The 21,506-nt window shown below is 32.8% G+C and overlaps 1 protein-coding gene, 1 long non-coding RNA gene and 1 other non-coding gene across 3 annotated transcripts; 1 reads left to right on the top strand and 2 right to left on the bottom strand.

Moving 5' to 3' along the window:
- Positions 1–293: 293 nt before the first annotated feature.
- Positions 294–2,490, bottom strand: LOC129877140 (probable xyloglucan endotransglucosylase/hydrolase protein 8). Its single transcript, XM_055952625.1, has 4 exons — positions 2,272–2,490; positions 1,827–1,927; positions 999–1,201; positions 294–789 (listed from the first exon to the last, which is right to left on the bottom strand). Exons 1-4 carry the CDS (start codon positions 2,450–2,452, stop codon positions 387–389), a joined length of 888 nt encoding a protein of 295 aa, XP_055808600.1. The 5' UTR covers positions 2,453–2,490; the 3' UTR covers positions 294–386.
- A 9,409-nt stretch (positions 2,491–11,899) lies between these two features.
- On the bottom strand, positions 11,900–12,601 carry LOC129877593 (uncharacterized). The gene is made up of 3 exons (XR_008763566.1): positions 12,493–12,601; positions 12,330–12,393; positions 11,900–12,248 (listed from the first exon to the last, which is right to left on the bottom strand). It is a non-coding gene; the product is annotated as an uncharacterized LOC129877593 (long non-coding RNA).
- Positions 12,602–13,644: 1,043 nt separating this feature from the next.
- On the top strand, positions 13,645–13,724 carry TRNAL-UAG (transfer RNA leucine (anticodon UAG)). Its single transcript has one exon. It is a non-coding gene; the product is annotated as a tRNA-Leu (tRNA).
- The last annotated feature ends 7,782 nt before the right edge of the window (positions 13,725–21,506 follow it).

The raw sequence follows: 21,506 nt of genomic DNA, 5'->3' as shown, positions 1-21,506 counted from the left end.
TCAGAGATCAATAAAGTCCTAATCAACCTGTATTTTGAAAAGGAGTATCCGGGCTTCTTTGAAGTAATAAGACTATTCCAATTTTAATATTCGTGGAGAAAGAATCATAATAAATATAAAGAAGAGGCATCTTCCTGGCTTAGAAATAGATCAAAAATATGTGTAATATGAGGTTTTAAAGGTTGATTTAAACTCAGAAATGAAATATAAGCATATATTTGGGATCCTTAGTTAATGGGTAACCCAATGATGAAATTTAATTAATGAAATAATTTATGATCCAATACACATGACAAAACAATCTCTTAAATCAAAATTAAAATACTAATTTCCTTCCATCTCATAAAAGAATATAATCATCCATATTTTTGGTGTTAATTAATTAATCAATCCCATGGACTTAACCAACACTCCTCAGGCTTTTCTTGATATCTCTTAGTATCTTGGCAATAATCATAAATCACTAAATTCCTTTGCACCCAAGCATAGTCCATTTTTTGGTCACTTGAAAGGTGCCAAGAATTATATTGATCCCACCAATTTTTAGTAGTTGTGGAAACACAAGAAGGGAAAGGATCTTCCCATTGACAACCATCCACATTGAAATCCATATATGTTGATACAAATGGTGCATTTTTCCAGCTCGTTTTCTCTAAACCACCACAAGTAGCCCAATCATCCGCGTTCCATATGCTCGAAAACAAGTACATTGGCTTCTCGTTAGGGAAGAAATTGTTCGTGTAATTCACATTTTTGTATACTCTTATCGGAACCTTATCCACGAAAAAACTGCAAACACACATGAATTGTGATGTAAATCAAATTGTTGTTATGTTCGAACTAAATGTTATAGGTATACATATATATAATAGATATTGAATTTCCTAGACTCCAGTCGTGTGTTCATTCTTTATATTCTGAGTACCTCTCTCAATGAAAATACTGACTCCGCTACTAATCTGACTAATTCAAATTTTAGATCTGAAAGAGGTACTTACACAATTTGGTGAGAGTTCCAAAGAATGGAATATGTATGGAAGTCTTGAGTTGGGTCAAACCATAGAACATGCCTCATCTCACGGCCGCCAGTACCATTTTTATACACATTTGTCTGAATAAGATAGGGTTCCCCTGTTCTGTTCCCCAAGAACTCAAAATCTAGCTCATCTCTAGTTGGCCCTGCCCCATCTTCTGTACACATCTGTGAAATTCAAGATTTAAATTTTATGAATTCAACAGAATAAATTTAACTTATATATACTAACAACATAAACATGTAATTCATATAAAATGAGATGTGTTTTCACCTATTGTGGTGGAGAGTTTATATAACCTACTCTTTGCTTTTTCTAAATTTTAATCAGTATGTAGTATATAATCGAACGTATAATTAGTATGTATACATTATATACTTATTATATACTGAATATGCATCGACAATGGCTACAAATTGTTATGGCTAGGTGCGCGAAATTCTTTTAGCTGATTAACTAAAAATGTTAAGATCCATAACATCAACTTTGCATTTTGAACTTGATATAATCACAAGATTTTTTTTTTTATGATCAATGTATATATCTTAAGGTAAATCCTTTGTTTCATTCTCACTAGATTAGGTTATGCATTGTTAGAGATGACATTAATTATGTTTTTTTTTTTCAAAAATTGGGATGGGATAAGGGGAAATGGGGATGATATTACAAGATGGGGGATCGAACTCTTACCAACAAAATGAAAATTTAAAGTCAACCAATTGAGTTACTAAGATATTTCTCGAGCTGACATTAATTTATTCATGCATGAAACATCAAAATCTTGCAACTTACATAATAAGCTGTAACAACACCAGCAGAGTCACCTCCCACCAATTTCAACTTCATGCTAAACCAACCAAATCTATATCTCTGCCTGGTCATAAATCCACAGCCTATAAGCATAGGAAATACATCAAAGTTAGCAAGAAGTATTTTAAGGTTCAAATGTAAAAAAAAAATTAAAGTAATAAGCATTAAATTCTCTTGTGTTAATTTCAAGTACACCCTTAGTCCCGATTATTTATGTGGTACTTTCGCTTTTCGAAAGTTACTTCGACTAATATTAGAAGGTAAACAAGATTAGATCAACTCCATTTTGAAAATTAAAATTTAGAGATGCAAAATATTTCTCATGTCAATGTAATCAAAATTACATTTTGAAAATATTGGTTAAAGTTGACATAATTTGAATCTCGAAAAGTGAAAAATATCACATAAATTGAAACAAATGAACTACCTGCTTTGTTATCTAATGAGAGATACCAGATCTGTCCATTTTCAGAAGTCTTGAAGTGAGAGTCAGGACAATCACTTTTACTAAAGTTGTCCTCAAATGAACATTTAATTTCAGAGCAGAGGATAGCAATTAAAGCTCCAATTAAGAGAACATCAGCCATTAAAGAAGCCTTCCTCTCCATTTTAGTTTCTTGAATGAAATTCCTCTAAGGAGAGTAATGAGAATTGAGGCTTCTTGGCTTGTTTCCCTTGGATTATAGACAGACTAATAAATAATCCTTTCCCCTCATATTAAGGGCAAAAGTGGAAATAAAAATACCTCATGATTGTTTAACATTTTTAAGGGTCGTTTGGTATGGTGTATAAGAAAGTGTCGTTTGGCTCCAAAAAATTTTGGGAAAAACTTGGGAAGTGGTGTTTGGTCATAAAACTTGGAAAATATATTTGAAAAATTTTCAAGTTTCCAAATACTAGAAAAAACTAATATTTGGGAACTTGGGATAGTATTTGGAAAGTTTTAAGTATTTAAAAATTATCCCAAATTTATATTTTATAAAAAACATCCATCATTTATTTATTTCAATTAATATTTATCTACCTCTCCAAAAAAGTTTGAATTATAATTTATTTGACAAGATTGAGAAAAAAAGAACAATTTGCTTTTAATGGATTATAATTCCAACTTAATCATGACAAGTTTGAGTATGCAATCAATGTATTGATCTTGCCCATATTGTTATTTTGTTGTTATTGATTGTTATCAATTATGTTATAAGGTTATTTTTTTAATAGAACATGTTCATTGTAGAATGATAATACAAACTTATGGGTATTTTTAATAATTTTTAAAACTTACAGGTATAAATCATATTTTTAAAATAGGCAAATATTCTTGAAAAAATTTGGGGACAAACGTAAGGTGAAACTTTATCAAAACTTGCCAAGAATATTTGAGAATTTGGAGTCAAACGCTAGCAAATAGTGTTGAATATGATGTATTAGTAATTCTGACATTAGTTATGCTTGCATTGATTTATGCCGAGATTATTTCTTATGCAATGTTTGTTTGGCATATTAAAACTATGAAAAAGGGTTTGATATACTCCTCAACATTGTCATTTAGAGCTGATATACCACTCGTTACGAAAGTGGCTCACATATACATCTACCTTTATAAAAGTTGCTCACTTATATCAACTCTAAATTTCAAAATTGAGGGATATATCACTTTTTTCCTTAAAAATAATTGCATAATTTCTAAAAGAATATATTTATTTACAAAAATACCCTCCAGAAATATGGTGGAAAGAATGTGGAAAAGGTTTTTGATAGTTAAGTATGTTTTGACATGAAGTTTAAGAAATTAAATACCTTTTAAATCTTGTGATCTTAAAATGTTAGGAAAAAAGATGGAATTAAAAAATTGTCAAAAAAATAAAAATTATTTTTTTAAACGAACTTAAAACGAACAAACGAACTTAAAATTAAAAAAAGTAAGACAAACAAAGGCACAAGTCAGTTTATAGTTTCTACCAAAAAAAAAACCAAAAAATCAACAAGTTGAAGATGAGAAATGCAAGAAAGTCAGCTCTAAGATGCTTTCTTTAAATGAACATGACTGCATTTAATTAATGTTAGGGAAAGTTTATAATAAAAACTTCTCGATTGGATTTTGCTAAGGTCATTAATTACTTATTAAATCTTGGAGATCAATTGGTTAGTTCTTTGACTAATAATTTATTGAATATGAGACTCGAAACGAAAATCCCAATATGATACTATATTATAGTCGATTATGAAAAATGTTTATCTAAACTTTAAACAATTTAGAAGAAATTGCTACTCTATTTGTTATGTTTAGTTTAAATAGAAAGTGGATCATCAGGCAAATTAAGAGATTTTTACACTATACATCAGTCCAAAATAGGTAATTTAAAAAAAATGGAAAAAAATTCATATTTGTTTCTTTAATTTTAAAAAAAGTTTATATTTGTTCTCTATTATACTTTTTACTATTAATGAACTGATTATCATAACATTCCATTGTTAAGCAAGTAGGATTCATACCAGTGTTTTAAAAGACTCTGTTAGGACTTGTCTCAGGGCTCGTTCTGGGGCGGGGCTCTAGCAAAACGTTCCGAGACTCAAGTATGGTACTTAGTTCTGTAAGACTTACACCCTAAGTGTCCCACTGTAGGCCTTAAGCATGTCCAATGCTCAACGCCTCGGGCTCTTCTAACAGATCTTAGACATATTATGTGTTAAAATCTTAAGTTAACATTGTTAACCCTCATAATTCTTGAATAAATGAATTATACTAAATAATTTTTAATCTATAGAGATAAGAAGATTGAGAGTAACTTAAATAACAAGTAGTATCATATCTTTAATTTCTATTTAGTAACACTACGAAGGTGATTATATATTACGTAACATTTATTTTAAAAATACGTAGCAAAATTTTACTTTTTCACTTATCATTGGTCTTATTGATTTTGTCATATATCTCAAAATTATCATATTTTATTTAGCTATTTGAAAACAATTTTACTTTTATTCATGATGGAGTGGTGTTTTTATTATAATACAAATAAGTTTTATTGGTTATTTTCTTTTAGGGGGGTAAATTATATAGTATGATAAAAAATATTTTTAGAAATAATGATTCTTTTATTATTAGAAAGTTATGATATTAGATTATTTATACTTGTATAGTCATGTTAGAAGTGTTATTTTCTATGAGTTTCCTTAATCATGTTTGTAGTTATTTCAAACTATTGATATATTTTTATAATTTTATGTTATTATTTTATTATATCATATATTATATCATATTATAAATTAAAATTTTAAAAATCCATTGGGCTTACGCCCCACGTCTCGAGGTTTACGCCTCGCCCTATAATAAGTACGTAAAATGCCTCGCCTCACGCCCTCCGCATTTTAAAACACTGATTCATACATTACGCTAATCACATGGCTCACATGATATATTAACGTGTTAAAACTCATTAAAAAATAAAGTATTTTATATTAAAAGTATTTTAATTTAATTTTTAAAATTAAACTCGAAATGTGTCTAGCGATAAAATCTCTATACATTACTTATTAGTAAAGAGGTTCTGGGGATGTCTAACTTTGTTATTTATATACTCCTTCCAGTTCATAATAAGTGATATGATCTTTTACAAGAATTAATCCAAACTGATTGTCATCATAATTAAGAAGATATTAAAACAAAATCTACCTTTGTATATTTATGAGTAATCTGAACGAATTTCTTAAAGGTTTTTTCAGTCTTTCTTAATGGCATCATATATAAATGTGCCCTTTAATATAACCTCATTCACATTTATTTCTCCAACTTGGATGTGCACAAGTAGACACTTGTATAAAATTGAACAAGTAGATACATGAGTCTTACATGGCATAATATATATAGAATATCATGTAGGACTCAAATTGCCATGTAGGATGTCACGTAGGACGTGTGTCTATTTGTTTTATTTTATACAAGTTTAAGTGTCTACTAGTACATACTCAAAGTTGGAGAGCATAAAAATGAAATGAGGTCAAGCTAAACTTCATATTTATGTATTATGCTTTTTTTAATTAATGTCGATGAGAGATAAAAGGGTAATTTAGTCAAATAATTCTTGCAATTAATGCTATTAACTTTTTAAATGGTTGGGCCAAATATTTCACATTTATATATCAAAATATAAATCTAAGATAGGAATTAGATTAGAATTCCTGAATCGGAACTTGGTGGTTGACAAACGTTAGGATGTCTAGACGTTTGGGATCTGTTCACCCTTAGAAGAGATTTTGGGTTCAAGCTTTTGGCAATGAAAATATTCTATTGGAAGCATTGCCTTTAGAAATGGACCTTGCAATGTCTAAATTCATATTGTGTAGCAAACCAGTGATTGGGATCACTCCACCCTTAATGATGTTGAAATCAAAATCATATGATGTTAAATAAAAGCTAACAATTACAAATCTTGAAAGAAGATAAATCAGACGACAAACAAGCTATAATTTTTTTTTATGATATGATATGAGTTTGGTCAAGTGAACTACATATGATATAACTGTTTAGGATCGCAACGGACACCCGCTTTCAAGCCATACAGTCTGTCTTTCGCCTTTTTAGAGGTAAGTAGGGATATTCATTGCTTTTTGCCTTTAGGCCCTTATCCCGATGTGAATTGTCCCCTTGCCCGTGATGAAGATGACATATTTGAATGCGATACCGAATCATCAAGCTTTTTCTCCCGCGGTTGGAAACAATCTCTATTGTAGGATGTCCTTTCCAGGGTGGTCAAGGAAATAGTCCAAAAGTCCAGTTCTTTTCTCTTCATACTATTGGCTTCTGTCGTTTTTTTCGGCGAGGATACAACTGGTTCAACTACAAAAGAAGCCCTTTCCTTTCTAATCTTTAAACGACTACATTATGGATGATATTCTGTTGTCGTATGAGAAGAAAAAAATTTCTGTACATATGTTCAAAATTTTTCTTCCAAGACAAAAATGGATATATGGTAGTCTTTTTCTGTCAAAGAAATATTTTTCAGAAGCTTTTTCGAAGTAAACATAATTATGGTAGAATTCAGATAAAGTTGAAAATTCATGGCAAACCTAACAAATCTTCCCATAGCCAAAATTTTATAGCAACATAATCTTGATTCTTCTTCTTCTCATAATCTTCATCACTGCTAAGGATATTTTTTTTAATTTCTAAAAAGCAACATCAGTAATGTTGTAATTACTTTTGAAAATTCATCTCTCCACATGTAGTACCCCGGACAAAATCTTCATTATTGTGAAATTGGTTGCAACTTCATTTGAACATGTCACTGAAATATTGGCACTGATACCACTCGTTGGGATCGATAAACAAGGGGATCACGTGGTAACAATTACAAATTTTGAACGACGATAAATCAGAAGACAAAGAAAACTATACAAAAGACATTATGATATGCTATGATATGAGTTTGATTAAGGGAAAATTTCATTAATAGCTTAGATGTGAAACTTAATAAGCCTTCCTTAGCTAGAGTTTGCCTATTTACAAATTATAACTACATTTTAATAGCTAATTGATTTTTTTTGTATAATACGTTTTTTATACATTATACAAATTGGCAGTCTGATGCATTTAAACTTATTAACTGATTTTCCAGATTAAAAAAGGAAACAATCCCTTAATTGAAGGTTATTAAGATTGATTATAATTCTTTAATAAAACTAACTTCTTCTTCCATAAACGCATATTCTTCATTCGTCTATAGAGATTTCTCCAGAATTAATAATCAAACAACAAATATAAGTTGTGCAGACCAATAATACAAGTTATATTGAAGATTGTAAATGTGTGTACTTATATTATAGGGAATATACATACAATAATAGATAGTCTCATACAACTGATTGAACTTGTATGATTATCTCATACAACTGATTGAACTTGTATTATTATAAGTGATATTGTAACGACTTATTCCCGTCATTAGGAATAGACCAATGGGGAAGGATTTTGGGCCAGAAAACTTCAGGTAGTAATTTCAAAAAAACTTAGCGTAGGCCAGACTTAGACGAATTATGAGTCAGGTGAAGTCTGGGTTGATCATGTGAATGAATGATGGGAGGTCAAACCTCTAATTTTATTAGATAGGCTGATAGCTAGGACAATGTAGAATATTTACGGCTTCGCGGAATTACATTCGAACGAGTAAAACTCCCGACATCGAAGTTGGCGTGAAGGTTATATTTTAATACGTCTTTGTAAGGAGGTGTGTTTTGAAATGGGGGCTTGGAGCACAAATTCCAAGCTCACTATTTTCGCATATGCCTCCAAAGCAGGATGGGTCCCACCAGAGCGGGACTGTAACACCCCCCAAAATTCTTCACTAAGATTCGGACCCTTCTTCGTATACGTGTAGGATCAAACTCGACTATTGTGAAGTGTATGCAGGAGTTAGGATGAGTTCCTAAGTAATTGAGGAGCGTTAGAGGTGATGTGGGGTCATAAAGGATCCCTAAGACCAAGCTAAGTCCATAGAATTCGTCTTGGCTAAGTTTTAGAATGAGTTCGTATAAGGGGTCGACTTCTAACGACCATATCTATTAAATTAAAGGTCTTCGAGTCTTCTTTCCAACGCCGCCAAGATGGTAATTTTTGGAGTTTGGGGTCAAAAGTTATAACTATCCTAAGACGGACTAGTACTGTAGGAATTTCAGGCCTGGGTGGTAACCGCTGAAAACCTAAGCTTGGCGCCGTAGTGGCGCAACGCGCCACTATCACGCCAGGAACAAGCCTCACTAGTTTGGTCCCTGGCGCGGCGCGCCACTACGAGATGTGCAGGGGTTTTAAGCCTATTTTCCAGAACCCAGAAAATATAGGCGTGGCGCTGTAAGGGCGCGACGCGCCACTATCGCGCCATAAAACAGCCTCAGTAGTTTGGTCCTTGGCGCGACGCGCCACTATCAGGTGTGCAGGTTTTAAGCCTATATTCGACTTGGCGCCGCAGTGGCGCGATGCGCCACTATCGCGCCAGGAGTGTTTTAGCCCTTTTTCCAGATTTTCAAAGAAAGGGCAAATTGGGCATTTCCCAAATTATATATACACACTAGCCTTGGACATTTTTGGACCATTTTTCAGTTCCTCTCTCTCTCTCTCTAAAAAGCCCTAGAAATTCCCTCTCTTCTCCTTCAAATCTTTCTCCAACAAGGATTGCTTTCAAGAACTTCAAAGGTTCAAGCCTTCCATTGAAGACCTAGCATCAAGGTTTCTTCAAAGTCTTCACCAAGATATGTAAGGCTACTCAAAGCATGGGTTGAGTCCACCCATGTGCCCTACATCTTCTTTGGGATTGATTGTTCATAAGAATGAAGTTATTGATAGAGTTAGGTCCAAATAGGTCATTTTCATCTATTAATCTAATATTTATTATGTTGATGTTGTGGAGTCAAGAAAGTGATGTGCTACATGTTGGTATGAGTTTATTGAGATGAGAGGTCGAATATATATTGCTAATTTCTTAACTATGTTGATTATGATAAAGAATGTTAGTTTTCTTAAACATGTTGCTTATCTTGCATTGTTGCTTTAAAACCTTGGATGTTGTGATGAGTCCCAAAAGATTTGTTAAATGAATAAAGGCATGATTGGATAGGGTTGTATGTTGTTATAAATGCATATTTAATCTACTCTTGAAAGATAGGATTGGGATTGATCGGATGGTATGATTGGGAGAGGTTTGATTGTGATAGAGTTGATGAGCTGACAAGGTTGTAAATGAGACTTGTCGATATGATTTGACTGAGTTGATTGGATGGAGTTTTATGAGCATTGAGTCTTGGGAGGAGTATCGAGCACCGAATTGGGTAAGAGTAAGTAATAACTCGAATCCAATAACTACGTCGCCAAACGTAAGAAGGGATTGAACCGTTAAAGACGAATGTTTCCCCAAAATTATTGTCCTGACATTATAGGACTTGGTTGGATTGAATCCATGATTGGTTGATTCGTTCATACCCTGACAAAGTATGAACGGATGCGGCAACAACGTCGGTTTGTTGTACTGTCACTGGCTCATAAGTGATGGTTGCCGAATAAGAGAAACTCCCATATAGGTCTTGATAGTACTCTAAGTCGGATTGGGTTGAATTGTATGTGAATGGTCCCGTCTAAACCATATTCTTGTTTAGACTTAGGAAACTTGATTGAGTTGTTCTTTCTCTTGAGTTGAGATTTCGAGTTGATTTGATTCTTCCTTGATGTTTGTTTCATTTGGCCATTTTACATACTCGTACATTCCATATACTGACGCTATTTGGCCTGCATCATTTCATGATGCAGAGACAGGTACTAGAGATCATCAACTGACGCACCGTTGAAGATCTCCCCACCTCCAGCTAGTTGGTGAGTCCTCCCAGTTTTTGAAGGATACCGAGATTTTATTTATAGCTTTATTTTGTCCCCTTTATTTTGATTGTTGGTAGCCATGGACTTATCATTGACACCTCCTGGATTGTTGATAGAGGCTTCATAGACTAGAGTGTGGAGTGTTGAATTGTCCGTTTTGACTAGTTTTATTCTAATTAGTTATTGATTGGGTATTTGTTTGGCCTTTGGCACTAAAATTATGAATAGTATTCTTATAATAGAGTCTTCCGTCGATTGATTTTGAATGAATGAAAGTGTGACTGGACCAAGTGGTTCGCTTGAAGGCCAGAAATGGCTTTCGAGTGCCGGCCGCGTCTAGGGTACCCTCCCGGAGCGTGATAGGGACAGTCGCGACTTAAATCGTGACAAAGTCCAAAAACAATCTTTTTATGCAAAATCAGTTTCTTGAACTTTGAGATGCGACCTAGGGAGAATTCTATCAAGTTTCCACGGGTTTCCTCGCTTAAGGTAAGTATATGTATTTATTATTTTTTAGACCAAGAACGAGAAGATCGAACCCAAAAAGGGAAGGCTCTTGCATTGTAAGGTTATTGAAGCGTGAATTTGAGGTAGGTGATGGTCTAATTTTCCGTATATGTCTCATATACTTGTTAAATTGCTTCATGATATGCATGTGTATATATGAATAGGGAAACTTATGTGTGAAATGATCACTTAATGACCTGTTTTTATGATGAACTTGTTCTTGGTGATATAAATGTTGTAAATACTGAATGTATTTGTGATTGTTGTATCTTTAGATCGGGTGTCACTTTTTGACACATATTTAATTATTTGTATTCCCTTGAGAGGACCCTTGTGTGAAGTTATAGCATGTGATTGAGTTATGATATTGATGAATATGGTTGAGTTTGAGATTAGTTGACTTATTATGTATATGTATATGTCTATTGTGTTGAATTTACTTGTCTATGAACCGCTTAGTGGCTAACCGTGTGATCCTACTAGTACACCGTTGTTTTTGTGTACTGATACAACTCTTGCTCTGTCTTTTGTTGAGTACACGACATATTCACCCGACTACGGAGAGACCTTGTTTATCGTTATTTCTAATCCTTTTTTTTCTAGGACTTAGATGTTCAGACAATGATTTATTTGTTACTGGTTTCTATTTGGAGTTGTACTCCTGTTCTAGACTTGTTAGTTTTAGAGTTTTGGTACGATGACTTTCAGTTCCTAAGGTATGTTTACTTCCGCATAATTTGGGTTTATAATTAGTTGGTTTTTGAGTTTATGGGAACTCAGCATTTATCTTTGATTTAAACCTGTTTCCGCATCTTTAAGCTTGTGTATACATTGTGATTATTGTTGTTGGGCTGTTAGAATGGTTTTCTCACTGGAGAGTTTGAGTGGGTGCCAATTACGACAGGTCGGTGTCGTGACAGATATACAATATTTAGATGTATACTTATACAACTTTATAACTATAATTTTTATTCTGTATAAATGTTGTGCAAATAACAGAAAGGCTTATACAAATGTTTGGAATTGTAAATTTATAACTAATGTATAAAATATACAGAAAGTTCATAATGCAAATCCAATAAGTATTTTTATACAGACAACGTAGAGTATTTTGATGTAAAATTATACAATTGTTTGATTAGTATAACTAATTTTTTAAATTTGTATATTGTTGTTTGGTACATGTGCATATGCTCGAAATTATTGAAAAATCTTATACAAATAATGTATTATACAACCCAAATAAAATGATGTATACAATCTAACAATTGAAATTATTTATACATATTCAAATAATAAAAAAAATAAAAAGATAGAAATACCTCGTTATCTCCACCTCCATGTTCCTCAGCATCATCATCTTCACCATGTGTTTGGAAGTCATTTTTTCTAGAAGACGATTCTTTTGTTTTTCTTTTTATTGTTGGAAACCAACTGCTCAGACTCCGAATCCTTTTTTTTCATCTCTTTTTTCCTTCAAAACTTTTAATCTTGCTCTGTTCTACTTTCAGACATGACTTTAGCTTTAGCAATTGACCCTGCAATCATTCCGAATAATGTAGTTAGACCCAAAGAAAATGATGAATGCTAAACGGAATTTGATATATGCAAATGTATACCTCTAGTAATCCGCACTGAAGGAAATTGTTCATCCATATTTTGGGATGAAAAACACAGATTTTACTGAGATATTGAAAAATTGTAAGTGGTCAACTATGAGGGAATGAAAAGAAATCGAAAAACAATATAGAAAACCCAAAAATAAAAAGAATTAAGATTTACCTGTAATGAATTCTGTAATATTAGGAGGGAGGCACGAAAAATCAAAAAAATTGAATTTTGATATCAATATTTGAATTTTGATATTGTAGTGTTTTACGAAAGGTTTAATGGCTAGAATAGAGGGTTTGAGTGGAGAGTGAAAGTGATTTGATTTGTATAAAAAAAGTTGAAAGAATAACACATTGAGTTTGATACAAAATCAGATGTGGGACCCCTTAATAGCCAAAATCTATAGCTGTAATCCATATTTGTAATTATTTTAAAGAGTAGTTATATAGCATAATTAACCCTTATAAGTTAGCTTAGTTATGTAATTTTTTCTTTGATTAATTGACATATATATGATATAATACAAAAATATAATAAAGCTTTTGAAATAAATTCTTTATAAATCAAACTCTCTAAATGACTACACTATGGATGTTCTTGTGTTGATGTACGACCAAAAACAATATTTTATTTATAGGAGTTCAAAACTTCTCTTCCAAGAAAAGAATATATATGATGTAGTCCTTTTCTATCGAGCAACCTTTTTCACCAAGAAAATATTTTCTAAGTATAACACAATTATGATAAATTCCAAATAAAGAGGGGGCAAAATCTAATAAATTAAATTAATGATCTCGAGTTTGAGCTCCTAGGAAAGAAAAAAATCTTCTTGGAAGTGTTGATCTTAGAATTAAGTCTGTAATGCGCGAATGGGGATATAGTAGGCTCCCAATACAGGTATCGTACATCAGGTGAGTCTGTGGGATCCCAATGATTGAGATCCCTCCACCCTTAATCAGAGTCTCGTGTTCGAACCCACAAAAATGAAAAAAAAAGATTCTCTTTAAAAGACCATCTCCAAAGTAGGCTCTATAGTACAGAAATTCGAGTTTAATTAAATTTCAAGTCGGATATAGGACAAAATAAAATAAAAATAGAACAAGGGTAAGGCATTAATTAAATTTAAAGGAAAGACAAACAACGAACTTTGGTTTTAATTTGAATCTTTCCCTATTTAATTAAATGTTATAGATGGTTGTGTTTAAACTAATTGGGGAATAGATTTTGTGTGGGCAGAATCTTGTTTATAATAATTAAGAAAAAGTGGCGAGATTGTCACAAGTTGAAACAAATATAAAAATAAGAAACTTTGTTCAAAAACATGACAGTTTGGCCGAGTGGTCTAAGGCGCCAGATTTAGGCTCTGGTCCGAAAGGGCGTGGGTTCAAATCCCACAGCTGTCATTTTTAATATTTCATTTTATATAATTTTTAGCCATTATACTATGGAAAGTCACCAAGTGATCAATAAATCACTATGTACATCAATATAACCCATTGAAGCTGAACTGAAATGTCCATCGAATACCCCTTATCGCCTTGTCCAAATCCTTCCAAAATCGCTTTTTAACCATTTCATTCAATTGCCGGCTTGATGTGCGCTTGATGTGCGTATGTACCAATTATGTTCATAATAAGTCCTTCAAAGGCTAGCTTAATCATCATCGTTCGAGGCGAAGCCACCCTCAGGCAAGGGGTGTCAAGCGACACCCCTTCGTCGAAAAATTACATTGTATATATAATCAAAATTTAATTTAATGAATATATATATATATATATATATATATAAGTGTTGACATCCCTTGATACAAGTTGAAGCTTAAGTATAGTGGTTAAGGTATTGTAAAGATTGCTTGAGGTTGTGTGTTCTATCCTTAATAGCCTCATATATTTTTGTACTTTATATTTTGACACCCTTTAATAAAAATTCTGGCTCCGCCACTGATCATCGTTCTGTGGTTCACCCTCCTAACATCTATCACTCGAGTACCACAATTTAAAATCGTCAACGTCTCTTGCATTAGTTCCCTCCCATTTGATCTCCTTACAAGCTATGTTGATCTTCCTCTACTTGAGAACCTTCACTAACTCTATAGACTTGTCCATCAAAGTCTTTTTATTCCAAGATACAACTCACCCTATCACCACCTTCCTCCCTCTTGAACCCAACTCCAGCTCCACCTGAGTACATATCCTTATTCTACCATCATTCATCTATCATCAAATTAAAGCCCCAATAAACGATAAACTTCTATAACGAAGGGTTTATTTAAATTAAAATTAAGATGTCAAAGAGTCTATAAATTACAAGACAGTAAACGAAACAAAAACTCAATCCTAAGCCATCAACTCAATACGCAACTTCCAAGTAAAAAAAAAAAAGGCACCCAGCGATATAGAAGATCGAATTGAACAAGCAACTAGGACACAAAGGTAAAAGTGAATAATAAACTAGAAAATTGAACAAGAAACTAAAAAACAAGGGCAGAAATGACTTAAGAAACTAAAAAAATTGAACATGAACTGAAAAACAGAAACAATAACAACAAACTAAAAGACAAGAAACAAGGGGGAAATGTTATGTTATGATCCAAATCTGGACGCGTTAAATTTTCCAATTTTTTGAAGAATTTGGACACGTCGGAAAAGTCAGTTATACGTTTAAACTATCATAACAATCTATTACACATCTTTACTATTTAAAAGTATATTTAATATCACCGTGAGACGTGTAACACCACTCTCACAGTATGTGGTATATTTCAGTATTACATTCGTTGCCACATTAGCGCTACGACAATGCCATATCAGAAATTATAATTTTTTATCTCCTTCTTATTTTCTTTTCTTTATTAATTAACTTTTCTTTTGTGAACTATGTTTTACACTAATTTACCTCTAATTAATTATTAAAATTTTATTCTAATTATATCTTCTTCATCACAAAATCCCACCCATTTCATCTCTCATCTTACCAGAAAAATCATGCCCGATCACCTTCATTATTGATTCTTTGTTCTTTAGTATCATCACTATATTACCTTAAATTTTTCTTCTTTGTCATCCACCACCAAATATCACCACCACCATTATCAAAAGCGCATACACAGAGCACCATATTTTTAGTTTTTTACAAATGAACCTTGATTTTCTCATCAACCCAATTGAATTAAAGTTTGATTCTATATGAATTTCCGGTAGATTTTTTCTTCTTCTTTCTGTGTTTTGAAAAAAAAAAGATTCAAATGTAGAGTAAATGAAGGAAAACAAAGCTTGCATTGAATTTAAATACGTATTTTTTTCAAAGACACTTGAAGATTCACCGTCGATGGCCGGAGGGAGATTTTTTGATGTTTCTTTATCTTACATTTTGAGGTTGTGATAAAAAAAAAATTGTGATAAAACATAAATAATGAAGAAGAGAAGGATAATGAATGGGGCGTGAAGAAGAAGAGGAGGGTGGAGTGTGAAGAACAAGAGACGTGGGGGTGGGGTGATTGTGACTTTTAATTATTTTTTACTAACTTTTGTTATGCGCATGTTTTTTTTTTTGCCACATGAATTTTAGGGATAAATAAATTCACTTTTAAATAGTAAAGGTGTATAATAGGTCGTCATTATAGTTTAAGTGTGTAACTGACTTTTTGAGACAAGTTCAATTGTTCAGGGGGTATCTATGCCTTTTCCCATACCAAAAGCCATACCACAAAAAGATCATGGGTTAACACACGAAAAACTGAGAAAATCGCCTAGTTTCAGTTGAGTGGCCCCTAAATGCTAAGAAAGTAGTGTGGATCATGCCAAGGCTACACGTCGTGTTCCCCGGATCATTATGAAAAGGTTTTGCAAAATAATTGATCGAAAGTCATACCACCAAGAAATTTATAGGCTAAAACACACACGAAAAAAATTGAAAAAATTGTCTAATTTCTGTTGAGTAGCCCTTAAATGCTAAGAAATTGGTATGGATCATGCCGAGAATACACACACTATTCCCCCAGATCATTATAGAGGGTCATGTAAAGGTTTTAAGAAAATTGACCGAAAGTCATACCACCAAAAAATTAATAGGCCAACACACACGGAAACTTGATAAAATCATTTCTTGTTGAGTGACCCCTAAATGCTAAGAAAGAGGCGTGGATCATTCTGAGGCTACACATATTTTTTTCTCTAGTCATTACAGAAGATCGTATAAGAATTTTGCAAAAAAATTAATCGAAAGACATACCATCAAAAAATTCATGGCTAACACACACGAAAAATTGAGAAAATCACATAATTCCTCTTGATTGACCCTTAGATGCTAAGAAAGTGGCATGGATCATGTGAGGCTTCATGTACTATTACTTCAGGTCATTACAGATGGTCCTATAAAGGATTCTCAAAAAAATTGATTGAAAGTCATACCACCAAAAAATTCATGGGCTAACACATATGAAAAATTGAGAAAATCACCTAACTTTCTATTGAGTGGTCCCTAAATGCTAAGAAGTGGTGTAGATCATGCCGAGGTTACACGTACTATTCCCAGGTCATTACAGAAGGTCCTATAAATGTTTTACAAAAACATTGACTGAAAATCATACCTCCAAAAAATTCTGGGGCTAATACACACAAAAACCTAAGAAAAATACAAAATTATGTTGAGTGACCCCTAAATACTAAGAAAGTGGTGTGAATCATATCGAGTCTACACATAATTTCCCCCTGTCATTACGAAAAGTACTATAAAAGTTTTGCAAAATAATTGATCGAAAGTTATACCATCAAAATATTTATGGGCTAACACATACAAAAATTAATAAAATCACATAATTCTTATTGAGTCGACCCTAAATGCTAAGAAAGTGGGTGGATCATGACGAAGCTACACGTTAAGTTCTCCCAGATCATTATGGAGGGTCTTGTAAAGGTTTTACAAAATAATTGACCAAAATTTATACCACCAAAAAATTCATGGGTTAACTTACACAAAAAACTAAGAAAATCGTCTAATTCTTATTGAGTAGCCCCTTAATTGTAAGAAAGTGAGTGGATCATGTCGAGACTACACATATTGTTCCACCAGGTTATTACGGATGGTCCTCTAAAGGTCTTGAAAGAAAATTATTTGTAAGTCATACTACCAAATAATTAATAGGCTAACACTTATGAAAAAGTGAGAAAATCGCTTAATTCTTTTTTAGTGGTCCCTAAATTCTAAAAAAGTTGTGTGCATTGTGCCAAGGCTATATGTACAATTCCCCACGTAATTATGAAAGGTCCTATAAAGATTTTGCAAAAAAATTGACTGAAAGTCACACATTAAAAAAATTCATCGGCTAACAAACGCAAAAACTAAAAAATTTGCCTAATTCCTGTTGAGTGGTCATCAATTTCTAAGAAAGTGATGAATCATGCTGAGGATACATGTACTATTTTCTCAAGTTATTACAAGGGTCCTGTAAAGGTTTTACAAAAAAATTGACCAAAAGTCATACCACCAAAAAATTCATGGACTAACACACACAAAAAATTGAGAAAATTGCTTAAATCCTGTTGAGTGACCCCTAAATTCTCATAAAGTATTGTGGATCACGGAGAGGATATACATATTATTCTCCCAGTTCATTACAGAGTTCTTGTAAAGATTTTGCAAGAAACATTGATCGAATGCGATACCACCAAAAATTTCATGGGCTAATACACACGTAAAATAGAGAAAATAGTGTAATTCCTGTTGTGTGGCTCCTAAATACTAAGAAAGGGTGTGGTATCATGCCCATAGTCTACATCTTAGGTGTGGTCGGCACTTGAACACTATAGTTGATCCCAAGCGAACCCTTGGCCTGGCTGACGACAAAGCAGAAGACTTAACTTGATAACACAAGTATAAGGTAGTGAGCATTTTAAATACTTAAAAGTAAACTCATAAATGAACTGTCTCAAAAACTTTGAATATAATGTAGAAGAAATGTTCAAATCATAAGTCTGAAATACTAAAGTGACTTTATACTCTGTCTACGAAGCTTCTAATTAAATCTAAATAAGTATCGGGATAGGCCCGCGGCTATCTCAAAAAAACTAATAATAGTGAAAATGCATGACTGTAAAGGAGCTTCTTTGAAATCAAGGAAGTCTCACCAAAAGCTGATGAATAGTGATCCTCAACGATACACATGTTGATGATCTATGACACTTGTGTCTGTATCATAAAAAATGCAGCGCCGAATGACGTCGGTACATAAAATGTATGATATCTAGTAAGACTGAATAATATAAATAGGTCAACTAAAGACTGAACATAACTCAACTGAAATATAATATGAACATGTACACAAATAAAATACACATTAAAAGCAGCTTTAAAATAAGGTAATTTTACTTTCTTGAGGAGTTTCGCTAATTGACAATCATCACTATGAGCCTCATGATGATACAAAGTCATGCCCATATTGCCAAAACCATCCTATACCTTACCGGGCTATAAGACAAACTTTAACTTATGGATCTATCTAATGAGCCTTCTTAGAGGCCATGAAGAGTCACCTGAATCGGTACGACCCTATACTATGTTGGATACACATTTTATGGTACTTTCTTTCGTCATTATAGGTGAATCAATAGGGAAGGAATTCGGGCCAAAAACAATTTGGGCAGTGACTTCAAAAAAATTGAGCCTAGGCCAAACTTGGATGAATTCTGAGTCAGGGAGAGTCTAGGGTGATATAGATATGGATGGGGAATTGAACCTATAATTAGATTGATTTAGTTGATAGCCAAGATGATACGGAGCCTGTACAGCTTTATAAAATCGCAATCGGGTGAGTAAAACTCCCAAAATCGATCTTGGCGTGAAAGGTATATTTCAAGGCGTCTTGGGATAAGGGTGTGTTGTAAAAGGGGAGACTTTGAGACTCTTTACAATCTCTCTATCTCCGCCTATCTCGCCAAAGCGTGATGGTCCCGCTGTGGCAGGACAAACATGACTTAAGTCGAGGAAAACCCCCAGAAATGATATTCTTTCTTTAAAACTGTTCTTAAGAAGTTAGGAGGCGACCCAGGGCTCTTTTGATAATTTTTTCATGATTTCTCACACCAAAGGTAAGATTATTTCTCTCCTACTTCGTGATTCGATTCCTAGAAATAAGGATTATGATTGGTAATCATTAGTGGGAGGGTTTTGGCCTGAAAATAGTGGTGGAAAATAGCCCTAGATAGGGTTTATGATCAGGGTTAGTCTAAGAGGGATAATTATGCTATAATTCATGTAAATTAGACCATTATATTGATCCTTTGTATGTATTTACTGTCTTTAGATCAAGAACAAGCTAAATGAATCCGAAAAGAGAAAGCTCCTGCAATTTACAGGTTTTAAAGCTTAATTTCAAAGTAGGTGATGGTTTGTCTTTTTGTATGTGATTCATGTACTACCTAAATTACTCCATTGTATGTATATGTGTATATGAATAGGGAAGCATGAAATGATCTATGTGAAATGACTACTTTCTGGCCATGACTTGTAATGAAACTGTTCTTGGTAGTTTTAGTTGACTATTTATTCTGATTGTGGTTGAATTGTATGTTTGGATCAGGTGTCACATTCTGACATAAATTTAGATCGGGTGTCACATTCCGACACACACATGGATCAAGTGTCACGTTCCGACATAAATCTTGGACCGGATGTCACATTTTGACACATAGATATGTGCTTGTATGTCCCATGAGAGGACCCTTATGTGAAGTTGTATGATGTTGAGACTGATGAAATGTGATATAATTGAGTACTGGTTATAAGATGATACTGGTTAAGTCTGATCTGTATATATGTGCTTATTGTGCTATATTTATTTGTCCATGACTCGTTTACGGGCTAACCGTGTGATTCTAGCAGTATACTATTCATTTTGTGTACTGATACTATATTTGCTATGTCTTATTAAGTATAGGGCATATTCATCCGGTTGCGGAGAGACCTCGCATAGAATACCGGTAGTTGTTCAAGTTCAAGGGTGAGCCATCTCTTTTCAGGCTGTCATGGACTCTCCTTACCCTAGTCTTTCTTTCGGGACTTAGATTTCCAAACACTGGTTTAGTTTTACTAACTTTCGGGGTTATATCCCCTTTTCTAAACTTAATGCTTTGCTAGAGTTTTGGTACATTAGACTTTCAAATCTTAGGAGTTAAATTCCGCATATTGAGGTTGATAGCTAGATATTTCTGAGTTTATGGAAACTCAGCCGTTTCTTTATTATTAAACTTGCTTCCAGATCTATAAATATTTTATACAATTGCGAGCGCTATTAGTTTGGGCTATAATAATGGTTTCCCATCGGAGGATTAGTGTGGTGCCAGTCACGGCGGGTCGTAATCGTGACACCTAAATAACTAATTATATATTTAACATATTATATAAGTAGGATTTGACATAATCAGGCAGAAAATTCAATGACTTCATTTATCTAAAGTCAATTTTTTATTTACATACACAATAATTTATTCAATTTATACATTCTTTATTAATTGATGCGGTACATACGTGCAGATGATGTACACTAACCTAATACTATATCAAAACACGAAAGTTCTTAATAATGTTGTTTGAACTTTTTTTCATTGATTAAAACACTTTTTTAGACAAAATCATCTTTTCATCATTTTTCTTCAATTATTAAATCACTATTTTAATGATATTAAATATGGACTATAATATAAATCCTAAAATAATTGTCCAACTCCTAAATATTTGGTAGAAGATTTTGTTTATCAATGTATCCTAAAATAATAATTTTTTTTCCCTAAATCCTAATTATATAAGGAGATGTTTAGAATTAAATATGTCCATGAATAATGAAATTGAGTTAATCAAGGACTCTTTTCAACTCATTATGATCATTTTTAAGAATTTATACTTTTTTCATTAATTTTTATTTTGTAACTCAAACATATTGTTTACGTATTATGTTTTCTTGGTTTATTAGGAGCTTCAATGTTAAATTTTCTACATTAGAAATTTGAAATAAAATAAATTTATATATTAAATATATGTGTTTGGTCTTTGCCATATTTAGTTTCTTACCCTTTTATTTTACAGGAGAACACCTTTGTTCTTTTGATAGATATTCTTTTTAAGAAAACATCCAATGTAAATTAATAATTTTCTCTCTCGATACTAATTCAATTCTGACTCCTAATTTTTAA

The sequence above is a fragment of the Solanum dulcamara genome, chromosome 12 (genome assembly GCF_947179165.1).
Source record: "Solanum dulcamara chromosome 12, daSolDulc1.2, whole genome shotgun sequence".
NCBI lineage: Eukaryota > Viridiplantae > Streptophyta > Magnoliopsida > Solanales > Solanaceae > Solanum > Solanum dulcamara.
The sequence above is the reverse complement of the archived record's forward strand: the minus strand, read 5'-3'. Positions and strand labels throughout refer to the sequence as shown.